We start from the raw sequence: 13,121 nt of genomic DNA, 5'->3' as shown, positions 1-13,121 counted from the left end.
TTTTCTAAAACACAATCACAGTTTACATAATTCTGAGGTAAAGCTCCTGAATCTATTCTGTTTAAGAAGTCCTAGCCCACGAGGGTCTCTAAAGGGAGATGTGTCCAACGAACGTCAAGTTCTGGCCCTCAAGTGGGTTGGGGAGAAGGCCAGCCACGCCCACCTCATTTAAGAGATGGTCCAAAATTTCAGAACTGTATGTTCCTACTTTGGCTCTATTAAGTTAATGCTTTTAATGTTTTCTGCAAACACTCTCCGAGTCTTGTCAGAACATGACTTCCGCTATGGAGAAAATATTTCATCAGGAAAGGGCCAAGTTAGTGTCTTAACTTGACTGTCTTGACTGGGCACTCTGTACATCCCAGGAAAAATGTACTTAGACTCCTCACATAAAGGGTGAAGACTTGGTCAAATAAGTGCACTGCAAACTGATCTTCCCACTGGTTAGTACACACCCAGAAATGGCTTCAGATGGGAAGAGCCTCAGTGAGAGCTGGGATCCCACAGTGAATAAGACCAGAAAAGTCTAGTGACCCTCCTTCTGTCCCTGAAATGCATAAAGGACCTTACTGTGCTTTCCTTCAAAAATCCTCGACAAGGTTGTTTGTGCTACTGTAAATCCTCCAGGAAAATGTGGGAATCAGCAATATATCGCAGGTCTTTTTTCTGCGGGGGGCTGGGGGGGAGGTGTCGGGAGAAAAAGGCATATGTTAATAGATGTTGCTTCTCTAAAATGACTTACTATAAATCATAGCCCTTGGTCTGTTTCTGTAAACAATGCCACCTTAATTCAGGTTATTTGTAACTACCTAAAACATACCCAACCAAGATTATCTCACAAGTGAAGTACTACATTTCCAAAATAACCCTGTGAAGTACTACATTTCCATAATAACCCTTCACAACCCATGAAGGTTGTGAAGATTTAATATGAAGATACTCTTTTATGTACTCTTCTGTATGTCTTCTTTTTATGAAAAAGTTTGCAAATCTCATCAGGACACCAAATGAATAATAGACACCCCCCCCCCATATAATATCACTTATGAAGCAAACCTGAGCATTTGTCTCTTATATTTTAACATGAGTAACATCAGGGGGTAAAAGTGTTTGCCAGGCAATGAGTCATCCTGTGAAGCAATTTAAGACAAGTAATGCTGGATCTTTCCAATAAGCTGCCCCAGTGGCAGAACTCCCATTTTTCTTCATGCTGGGAAAGGCAAAATTAAACTTCTGCTTCTCTGTACCATCAAAAATTCTGGTGAATGGCATGTGAGAAGAAAGTAAATATGTGTTAAGCATTTACTAATGGCTGGCTGGCATTCATGGCGTCTGACTGGACGAAGGAAAAAGCAACATGAACCAATGTGTTTGCAGGGCTCTTTGGGGGAAGAAAAGCTTTTGGCTTTGCCCTGGTCCCTGACGATGACAGTACCAGCATCTTTAGAAACCTCAGCATTAAGACTTAGGAGGGGAAAAAGAGGGAGGATGTTGAATAGCCAGAAAGGCAGCTTTTTAAACACTTCAGTGAATTCATAATGCTGTGCAGGCTTCTATTTATCCCTTCTCTGAAATTCCTGGTGCGGTGTGCAATGCTGGATTGGAATTTATTCATCCTCTTCCACATACGTGGATGGAAACCAGCCCACCTAAAAAGGAAAAGCAACCAACACAGCAATGTGACTGTGCATCCGGCACTTCAAAGGACTCTACAGAGCATTTCATTTTCATAACACCCCGAATTAATCTGGCGTTTTATGCCCACTGCAGGTGAAGAGGATCGGTTTAAACTGCTCCTAAAAGCCCAATAGAGTGAGCGACAGAAAGGGTGGAATACAATACGCTTAAACAGTGTTCTAATCTGCTAGCACACAAATATGTAAATTAAGGGGCTCTACTAGTTAATGCTTCCTATTTCTGCTGTAGAACAAGATATAAAGACAGAGGTCCTATGCCCCACTCTTTCCAATTTAGATCATCAGTTCTTATAGATTTTTTTTTTTTTTTTTTAGTACGCGGGCCTCTCACTGCGGGCCTCTCACTGTCGCGGCCTCTCCCGTTGTGGAGTACAGGCTCCGGACGCGCAGGCCCAGCGGCCATGGCTCACGGGCCCAGCCGCTCCGCGGCACGTGGGATCTTCCCGGACCGGGGCACGAACCCCTGCTCCCTGCATCGGCAGGCGGACTCTCAACCACTGCGCCACCAGGGAAGCCCCTCTTATAGATATTTTGTACTCCACATAAAGTTTATGCTGTAGACTTAAAAAGAGGCTTAGAGACTCAAAAGAACTGATATGCTCAACCCTTTTCCCAACAGGAAGCCATCAAACTTGGCCCAGTAAACTTTATTGATGCCGCTGTCATATTCCCTCAACACATTTTTCTTGAGTGCCTAGTTTCAGGAAGGAACACCACCGTGCGGAGCCAGGGCTCTGGGGGGTGAAGCCTGCCACACAGTGTAGGGTTTCCCCCACCACAATGGGCGCCAGCGGCTGCCCAGCCCCCTTCATTCATGTGGCGAGCACATTGGGAGGGACAGCTCACCCTGCCATTTACTTCTCCTCTCCACCAGCCATTCGCACTCATCTTCGTGTAAATCTTCACCACATCTCCTTTCAACAAGGACAATTCTCGCATATCTCTTGCACAGAAGTCATACCGAGCGATGGCAATGCCCAGCACCTTTGGACTTAACACTGTAAAGAAATGATGGGGCATCAGAATTGATGTGCAGTTTACCAACCATAAGCACCTAATCAGATGGATGTTACAGATGCTGTCAAAATGCACAGCCGTGATTTCGTTACAGACTAGTGATGATGGCAGAGGGGCTTGAAAGCAGCAGAACTGCTGTTTCAATTCAGTCAGGTGTAGTCAAGTTCATTTCACAAAGTTTAAAAAACTGTTGTTCTGTTTTCACATTCTTCATAGGAACTTCAAAACAGGGACTAGTTTTTGTAGTTTAAAAAAAACAAAACGCTAATATCTAAGTTACTACCTAAGGAGATAGAATCTCAAATAACAAGCATAAATTGCCTATTGATGGCATAGTAATCCATTTTTAACTCGAACCTCTATGGTAAAAGCTTCACATTTTTATCTTGTAAACTTTTCAACTTAAGACTCAAAGCAACCAACTTTTGCTCTGAAAGTCTCTTGTTGAATCCATGTCATCACTTCTATCCTCCCCTCTCCCCCCGAACAGCCTTTTTTTTAAAGTTAAAACTATTTAGGGACAGTTACTCTTTTATATATAATTGTACTTGTGAAGAAGCTTAAATCATGTTTCACAGAAAAAAACAGATAAACACCATCCATTTATCTTGTTTCAAACAAATACTGCCTTATAGAAAAACCTTTACTGAAATACTTAATCAAAAAGAAGATTCAGGGCGTCTGCCTCCTATATTCAGTTTTTGTTTTTTGTTTTAAATGGTAGGAGAGGAACTAACTTCCTCCCTGCCCTCACCTGCCTGTCCTGAAAGGAAAATTCTGTTCAAGCGGTACATTTGTTTGCCTCTAGTGTTTCATAACACATTTTATATTAACATCTCTACCTGTTGCTCCTTGGGGTTATAAAGTGTTTTCAATTGTATGTTCAGTGATTCTGAGAATCACTCACCTGAGGTTGGTGGGACTTTATAAACCTTAAACGGTAGAGAAACTGAAGTATAAGAAAAAAAAACATGGGAAATGCCACACATCCATATTTTTAACAGTTCCCAGTGCCTAGGCAGCTGCAGTTATGACCTGTTACCCTGGAAGAGCCTGCCCACTTGGAAACCAGGATCTCTGGCCTATTTTTCAGGGCTCTGCAATGACAGAAATTTTTTATAGTCTCCAGGTGTCCATCATAAGATAAACGAATAGCAATGCTGTAGATTTCAGAACTGTAAAGGGAGCAAAAATAGGTCATTTTATTTTACTGTTCAGATACAAACCACTTTAATAGTTTTCTTACTGAAAACCATCCCATTACTGGGGCACTAATCTTAGAGTCGTGCACATAAAAACACCCCAGTGATGGAAAAACCCATCCTCAACTTAACTGTGTGACCTTGTACAGGTCTCTTAACCCTTCTGGGCCACATTCTCCTCACCTATAAAATGAAAGGTCTATAATAGATGACTTGTAAGGGCCTTCTGGTACTAAATTTTATTATTCCATTGGGACTTACAGGTTAATTTTTTAAAATCTGTAGGAAAACATACTTTATCCAGCCATCGTGTACTCCCCTATGTGTCACATAAACAGCCCTTACATTCTCTGGCTAATGACAGAAATCAAGACCAGAATGCCCTGCACAAACCGATGGGCACAGTCATCCTTTAAAGCAATTTGGACCGAATTGTACTCTTATGTTTGGAGATCAAGTTGGGATTTTGGTCCTATTTATTTTCTTAATGGAAATACATGAACACTGGCTTTTCTCAACTAAAATTTCTGATCCTCAGGAAAACTAGTTTTATGGAGTGCTTCATTCCCCCTTTATACTTTCAGCTCTCAACTCTTTCCAGCTGACGAAAGAGAAAATGTCTTGCTGAAATACATAACACGAGCACACACACAAAACCAGAGGAGTGGTATGTCAAGACAAACGATGACTTGGTGACAGAGAAAAGGAAAGTGCATGGTGGGAATGTGACTCGAGGGGCTGTTTGTGAGGAGATGTATCTACATGAGAAGCCATACACAGAAGTCAAAATATTTTATTTGCAAACAAAAGCAAGTTGAAAAGACATATAGAAGCAGTAAAGCAGTACCTGACCAGAAAGGAGTGGAAGAAAGGGGAACAAAGCTGTAGTCTGGAGGAGTTACAAAAGAAAACCCACAGAACAAAGAAGGGGCTTAGAGAGGGAAAGAAAAAGAGAGAAGCAAAGACCGTTTAGGTGTTGGCAAAACATATTTCGACACAGCTATTTTGTTGTCTATAACCTTAAGAAAATTGTCCTATCAAAGTTGAAATATCAAGCTTTGCTTTCACCCACTTGTCTCCTATCACCATTTCTGAATGAAGAACAAGCCAGATTATTACATTTTGAATGACATTAGTTCTGCAATTCAGAGCGATCTATCCCTTTATAGGTGAACACGGCATACCCACTCTATCCAAGGACGGCCTTCTCCTCTTGATGTGGTGCACAATTCCCACTTTGTCACATCAGTGGAGAGGGGGATCCTGTAAATTCTTAACGTAAAATATGCTTCACATCAAAACTGATACAAGAAGTAAGAGCCTATAGGGTGGTGTCAATGAAACATGCAGAGCCCATTGAAAATTCAAGAAAATCACTCAGACGATTTGTTAGGAACCACACTCACCCTCCAAACAAGCATGCACATGCTAGGTTACTTCCAAAAATAAAATGTAAACCACTTTGAATTATATCTGGAAAAGAAAGTAAATCTATCCCCAACTTGTAGGAATGTACAGAAAATTTCTATGCATTTGGATACTCAAAAATTTCTCACTTTAATAATCAGAGCTAAAATTATCAAATGGTTTGGAAGTGTTAGATGCCATGCTCAATGTTTTATATTCATTTAATTATCACAACAACTCAAAGAGGAAGGTACCCATGCTATATCTTCTTCAGATTTGAGAACAACCTAGATTCAAACCTAGGCAGGGTGACTCCAGAGCCGAGGTTCTTCACTGCTACCCTGCTCTGCATCCACCCCTCTGCTTCAGGTACCACCTTAGGCAGTTTTAAAACTCTCCCTGCTGATACCATGGTGTCATTGCAATGGAAAAGGAAGGTGTGGTTGTAAACTTTCTCCCAATATTTTTTCTTCCCTTAATCCATGTAATAGGTTATTTCGTTGGGCTATGTTTGCCCAGAAGGGATACTAAGTTCTTGCTACTGGGATATATACAGAAGTATCATAAGGCAACTCCTGGTACCTTTCCTGGGAAGGCAGCTGGCACACACCTTCACCCTTCTCTTTGATTCTTTATTCTATGCTGCTGTCTGGAATGTGAAAGCTACCACTGTGATTCTTGAGAAGGCAGACCTCACTTTAAGGATGAACTTCAAGGAACCTGGGTTACTGAAAATGTTATGGCAGAGAAACTCCTGTCAAGAAGGGGGGCCCTAGAGATACTAAGAACATCAGTAGCTCACTAACGGGATACTTAGATTCCAACCAAATAAGCTGGGGAAAGGAATTGGAAGGAAGGGTTCAGATGTTCTTTGGTTCATATATACATTGGTGCATTCAATGATGCTTTTCTCATAAATGGCTTCGCATACTTACTTTTAACCTACCCTGAAGTATATCCTTGTTAATAATCAAGGTTCTTTTCTAATCCATTGCATGTTCCAAGTTACACTTTTTTATTTAAAAATGCAGCAGTACATGCTATTACAACTAACTTTACAATCTGCGCAATTCACTTATTGCCATGCAATGTAACTGGTTTGTTTTGTTTTCCTCGAGATCATATTATACCCACTGTTAGAGAGAGGAGAGGATGTCATCTTTAATTTAATGAGGAAAATGGCACCCTAACTCTACTTTTGGTAGAAAATCTAGTGCCAAGATTCCTATCCCACGTTTGTGAGAACTTAAATTAGAACTCCTCATTCTCCCCATTACTTCTTTGTAATGAGGGGAATTTTCTCCTCAAACTGCTTTCTAAGTGTCCATCCTTGATTCTCTCTCTGGGACTATTTATCCATGGAGTAATAAGAGCAGACAGTATTTCCCCAAAATTTCTAAAGAAGGTAATTCAAGAGTCTGAAATATAACAAAAGATAAGTTAACTCTAGAAGGAAGAAATAAGAAATCAATGAAAACACAATTAAATGCTATTTAAATCTCAAAAATAGGTTATCTAATCTATCTACCTTTCTCTCATCTTAAAATATCTAACATTCCTGAATATGGATAATGCCTCACCAAAGGACTTGAATCTGTTTCAAATACATAACATCGGTGTGCTACCCCTCTCTCCTAACCCTAAAAGCCCTGCAAACATTTGCATTCATGTCAAGTACCTATAATTTGAACCATCTTAAATCTTATCTAAACATTATCATCTTTACTAAATGGTAGCTCTTCCCACCGTGGTTAGGCCTTCGCTCCTCTGCTGGCTTCACTCTAATTTTTTCCCCAGTGAATGGAACAGATTCTTGGATATGGCTTGGGGCTCCTCCCCTGAATTCCAGTCTGTGATTTCACACATTTTTATCACCCTGCCATGAGGTACAGTCATGATCTCTGATTTAACTTGTCTGAAACCAAACTCATCATCTTCCTCCCTGTAACCTAGCTCAACCTCCCACAGTTGTGTTATTTTTCCAACTACTCCCACGTTCTCTTTGCAAACCATCTTTGCAAGGTCAGTATACCTCTTTAGCTCTTTCTGTTCACTCTCCTCTTCCTCTGAGATACAAAGTTGTTCCTTCACTAAATTCTCAGCTCCACCATCCCAACTCAGGAACTTAGGCCATTTCTAAACTAAGACAACTGCCTCCTAATTGGTCTTCTTACTTTCAGCTTTCTTTCCATTCTATTCTAAATACCACCTCTCAGCTACTCACCATAAACAGACTCATCATTCCTTTTCCTAAATTATAAAATCCTAACTCTTAACTTCAATTCCATAGCAATTCGTAGTCTGGCCATATCCTGCCTTTCTCACCAAATCTTCCATCATTTACCCACAGAAATTCTTTTCATCCCAGCTTCCTAATTGCCCCCCACCCCCCGAACACCATTCCCACCCTCATTCTGGGATGCTGTTCCTTCACCTTGCTTCTGTGAACCTTAACCTCCTTGTCTCCGAAGCTCAGCTCAAGCCCTTCCCTGACCAGTCCACGTAACACTCGTCCCCTTTTCTGTCCTCTGTAGCCATCTGTTAGGCACTTACATCGTGGCTCTCCCCGGCCCTGCTGTTTAATTACTGCATGTGCTCCTGTGTTGTATCTCAATGAATCGTTGATTCTGGAGAGTAGGGACTGGCTCTTAACGCTGCTTCTGCATCCCCACAGGATCAGGCCCAGGGCTAAGCAACTGAAGCTGCTAAATGGATGAGTATCTCGGCAGGGTATTTAACTGCAAGCTCCTTATTTCTCCTCCTCCTGTTTATTGAGCTCATCTTTTGCTCACTTAACTAACTGCTCAAAGACTTCCAACAAAAGCCAGCACAACATAAAGGGAAAAACGTGAAATATGTTCAGGTTTTATTCCCCAGGATCCCTGAGAGCCATAATCTATCAATGATATTCCTACAATAACTATAATTTTTCTGAATGTCTCATGGCATTAACCATACTGTACACCTGAGGAACGTTCTCAGGAGAAATTGATTAACCTTTTGCTCCTGTCACCCAGTATGTAGCTCTCAGCCAAACACTTTAAGGTTTGGTAAGATGCTTTCTACTTTTCTACACATTGTAGCATGACTTATTGTTGTCGCTCTTTCTATACATAAATTTTCAATGTGTTTGGGTCCTTAATTCTCGTAAGCTGGCAAAACAGCATTTGAATGTCTGGCACCTATGTAGACGAGTATAAAATAATGTGTTTCCCTAGGAAAGTATGGATTTAAATCTAGATGTAAGCAATGTCAGAATAAGGTATTTGATAAAAATATTTTGCAGAATGGTTTAACCTGCAAAACATATTTCTGTCCATACTGAGAATACATCCACCTATTTCTACACGCACGTACAGATACATGTTTTCTTCATCATACTCCTCCGACTATACCAAGATGATGCTAATATAAGAATTATTGGTAGGTGCAGATCCTGGAATGGAATAGAAACAGCTGAGTAACAGTGACATTCAGATGGGAATGTTGAGGGATTATTATTTCCTATCCCTTTCACTTCCTGGCCTAATAGTCGCTTCACCACCTAATATTATAGGAAGCCTTATTACATTACATTATTCTGGGAAGCTTCTTGAGAGAAAGAACTTTTATTCATATCTGTATCCACTGAGATAACAGTAAATCTACATTGAGACCTTTTTCATTGAAGTAATCATTTGCAAACTGCATGCTTTAGTTAAGGGCCTAACTTTTGTCCTTCCTCAAATACTTTCCTTATTAGCACAGACGAAGGAGAACCTTGCTCAGAGAGACCATCACACTTAGGTAGGGGTCTCTGGTTATTTTCACATGATACTTGCACTCAAATGGGCTAATGTTCATGGAACATTAGCAAATAAGTGGCTCATAGTTTAGTGACTTAAAAGGTCTCATTAGGAGTTATTAAAATATTAACTCAAATATTAACTTTTCCAAGTTAAACGAAACTTGAAGTACTAAGATTCTCTAATTGAAACAGAAGCTATTAGCGTAGCCATAATAAACTGATTGGCACATCATTAGTGAATATTATCCAGTTCTGAGACTTGACTGAGAGGACAGAGCCACAGAAGCATGTCAATTAAAAGAGGAACACAATGTTCACAGAATAATAAAGTACTAGTGAGTTGGTATCTGATACCTATACTTTTGTTGTCAAGGTTAACTAAGCATTGCTTTAAAGTATTATGCTCTGCTTTGATTAGACTGTTCATGTTCACAAGCAAATGAAAATCCACTCAAGTTTCGATAACATTTGAAATTTGTACACAGCAGAGACCAAGCTCAATCAACACTAGTCCTTAAGGTACTGGTTACCAAATCAAAGTATTTTTGAACTACCACTTAATTATCCATTGTATGTATAAGTGAACATGATACTAAGCATTTGCTAATTATTCTCTGGGATAGACATTACCTAATGCTCAGCCTTAAGATGTAACAACCACATGTGTTTACACTCATTTATGTTTAAAAAAAAAAGTCAGTAAAAATATCAGGCAATTATACCAATGATACCATCATCAGTACAGCTATCCCTGTGAGTTTGGGGCCCAGCAGTGGCCTAGAGATTTTCCTGAAGAACTATGTTCTTAAGTGGGATACTTTGAGGGATCCAGGAGGTTCCTTTTACCAAGATTGTCTACAGATGGCCTAACAGCAGAGAACATGCTGAGAATTTAATGAATGTTTAATTTAAATTTGTGATCCTTAACCTGGTTTTATTTTAGAACCTAGCCATGTCTTCTTCTTAGACTCCCAGAAACATTCATAGACATAGTATCAAATATGTGCTCCCCATCTCCCTCAAATATATAGTGTTTATTGTATATTTTATATATTGTCACTGAAAAAGTAGGAATGATTCAGATTGGTTTCATTTAATTGAATGCTGACATCTGGTAAATGGACAAATCTCTTTTAACCTAAAATTCAAAGATATGACAAGGAAAACAATTATTGTGAAGAGAAACAGCTACTTTATATTCAATACTACACAGTCTAAATACATAAAGCCATTAACAAGCAAAAACATGAGTATAAGGCCTTATTGAAAATTATATCATTTGACATTTCAAGGGATTTTGGATTATTTATAGGCATCTAGTTTATCAAGATGTGAACCTGATCCTAAATCCTTACTCTTTAACAATAATTGGCAGACATCTATTAAATAACTACTGATGTGCCAAGGACTGTGCTAAGGTGCTATTGGAGATTTAACAGATAAGACAGAGCATCGACTCTAAAGGAGCTTACAAATTAGTAAAGAGACAGACACAGAGATGATACAGAGATGTGGAAATTACTCATCTTGGATAGAGAGTGCTATGACTAGACTTTAGGCTCCATTTGAGCCTTTCCCTACAAAAATCTCCAATCTTCCGGTTGCTCAGGCCAAAAGCCTTACAGTCACAGCCTTGAATCTTCTCTTGCTATCCTGTCTCACATCTGATGTGTCAGAATGTCCTGTTCGGTTATATATTATAAAGGTGACCCATCTGGCTACATGTTGGTCCAGGCTGCTACCATCTCTCACCTGGATTGCTGCATGAGCCTCCTAACTGGTCTTCCTGTTTTTACACAGACTCTAGAACAATCCTATTAAAGTCAGACCATGTCTCTTCTTTGTTTAAATCCTTCCAGTGGCTTCCTCTGTCTTCCAGAACAAAAGCTAAAGTCCTATAAAGCCTCACAGAGGCTGGCCTCCCTTAGCCCTCTGATTCCATCTCTGCTGCTCTGGCCACATTGCACATGTCATACATCCTCCTTACTTTGCACTGGCTGTTCTGCTTGCACTTCCTTGAATCTTTACTCAAGTGTTACCTTCACAACGAGGCCTACCCTGATGCCCCATAAAAGAGTCACGGACACATACCACTTGCGCCATGTGGTACAGAGAGAAAGCAGGGTTTATGGGGGGAGGGAGTGATATACAAGCAAAGAAGTAGGTAGAGGGTACTCAATCCCCTAAATTCCCACTGTCCTACTGCTTAGGTTGGGCATGGATGGTCTGAACACGCCATGGTCAAAGTTCCAGTAGCCTGCTCTTCAGATGGATGGGGTATTTATGTGAGTTTATGATAGCAGAAACTCCCTGTTTGCTATGGACCAGATATTTGTGTCCCCCTCCAGACCCCAAAATTCATATGTTGAAACCTAATGCCTCATGCCATGGTATTAGGAAGTGGGGCTTTGGGGATGTGCTTAGGTCATGAGAATGAAGCCTGCATGAATGGGATTAGTGCTCCTAAAAAGGCAATCCCGCAGAGCTCCCTCGCCCCTTTCCACCATGTGAGGACACAGGTGCCTTCTATAAACCAGAAAGCAGGCTCTTACCAGATACCAAATCTGCCAGCACCTTGACCTTGGACTTCCCAGCCTCCAGAACTAAGCCATAAATTTATGTGGTTTATAAGACATTTGGTCTATGGTGTTTTGTTATAGCAGCCCAAACAGACTAAGACACTGGTCATACAAATGACCTTGTTAGAAAGGGGAGCTGCAGAAGCCAGTGGCTGGTATTAGCCTGTTCTACTGTTGAGAAGTGAAAACTGCTGAACTGGCTCTCTATTAAGCTACCAAAAGGAGGAAAAATGAATTTCTACTTTTGTTCCTCATCATTTGACCACCCCAGTTAAAATCATAAACCATCCCCAGCACTCCTGAGTAGCATTACATTGTTAGATTATCTTTTCCAGAGCACTTCACCAACTTCTAATATACTATATAATTTATTTTTTATCTATTATTTGCCTTCCCCATTACCATGTGAGTTCCACAAAGGTGGAGACTTCTTTTTTTTTCCACTGCTGCGTATCCCCAGCAATTTGAACAGTGCCAACCCTGCGGTAGGCTCTCAATAAAGGTCTGTTGAATGAATGAATGTGGGGACCTGTGGGGTTATTGGTGGGAACGTAATAACTAAAGATGAGATGAGGAGAGAAGTTCTTGGAGAACTGCCCTGTGAGGAAGAAGGATAAAGAAAAAGAGGGAAAATTAATGGGAAGATGGAGCTTTGAATAGAAAGACTGAGCTTTGAATAGGAAAAGATCTGAACGATCAAGTCAGATAACCTTGAAGTGTTTATGCTCAATTCTGACAAATTTGAGTGTATTCATAGCAGAGTGGCCAGGATGGTGACAGATTTGGCAAGCACGTGTATGACAAGGGACTGATAAATCTGAGTAGCTTATTGAAAAAGAAAGGAATACAGTGGGGAAGGGAAAAAAGCACATCAGATGAAAGGTAATCACGGTAGAGTGTGTATGTAGTATATTTAACTTTGAGTAATTCTGAAGAGATGAGCTAACGATGGTAAATAGCTCCAATAGGTGAAGTTTCTGGATCAATATAAGCATTTAAAAAATTCTGTTCAAAAAATAAATTGGGGGGCTTCCCTTGTGGCACAGTGGTTAAGAATCCGTCTGCCAGGGGCTTCCCTGGTGGCGCAGTGGTTGGGAATCTGCCTGCCAATGCAGGGGACACAGGTTCGAGCCCTGGCCCGGGAGGATCCCACATGCCGCAGAGCCACTAGGCCTGTGTGCCACGGCTGCTGGGCCTGAGCTCTGGAGCCCGCAGGCCATGGGTACTGAGCCGGCTTGCCACAACTGCTGGGGCCTGCGTGCCTGGAGCCCGTGCTCTGCAGCAGGAGAGGCCGCGACAATGAGAGGCCCGTACACAGCAACGAGGATCCAGCATAGCCAAAAATAAATTTATTAAAAAAAAAAAAAAAAAAGAATCTGCCTGCCAGTGCAGGGGACACAGGTTCGCGCCCTGGGCCTGGAGGATCCCACAT

The 13,121-nt window shown here is 40.9% G+C and overlaps 1 protein-coding gene across 1 annotated transcript in view; it reads right to left on the bottom strand.

Moving 5' to 3' along the window:
- Positions 1–1,019: 1,019 nt before the first annotated feature.
- Positions 1,020–13,121, bottom strand: part of VAV3 (vav guanine nucleotide exchange factor 3) — a 423,978-nt gene continuing 411,876 nt past the window's right edge. Inside the window, exons 26-27 of the mRNA XM_024119713.3 lie at positions 2,544–2,695; positions 1,020–1,649 (exon numbers count right to left, since the gene is read on the bottom strand). Of these exons, the coding sequence (XP_023975481.3) occupies positions 1,608–1,649; positions 2,544–2,695 (194 nt within the window). The 3' untranslated portion in view covers positions 1,020–1,607. The remainder of the gene's footprint in view (positions 1,650–2,543; positions 2,696–13,121) is intronic.

Source organism: Physeter macrocephalus, chromosome 4 (genome assembly GCF_002837175.3).
Source record: "Physeter macrocephalus isolate SW-GA chromosome 4, ASM283717v5, whole genome shotgun sequence".
Classification (NCBI taxonomy): domain Eukaryota; kingdom Metazoa; phylum Chordata; class Mammalia; order Artiodactyla; family Physeteridae; genus Physeter; species Physeter macrocephalus.
This window is presented reverse-complemented; position numbering and strand designations above follow the sequence as displayed.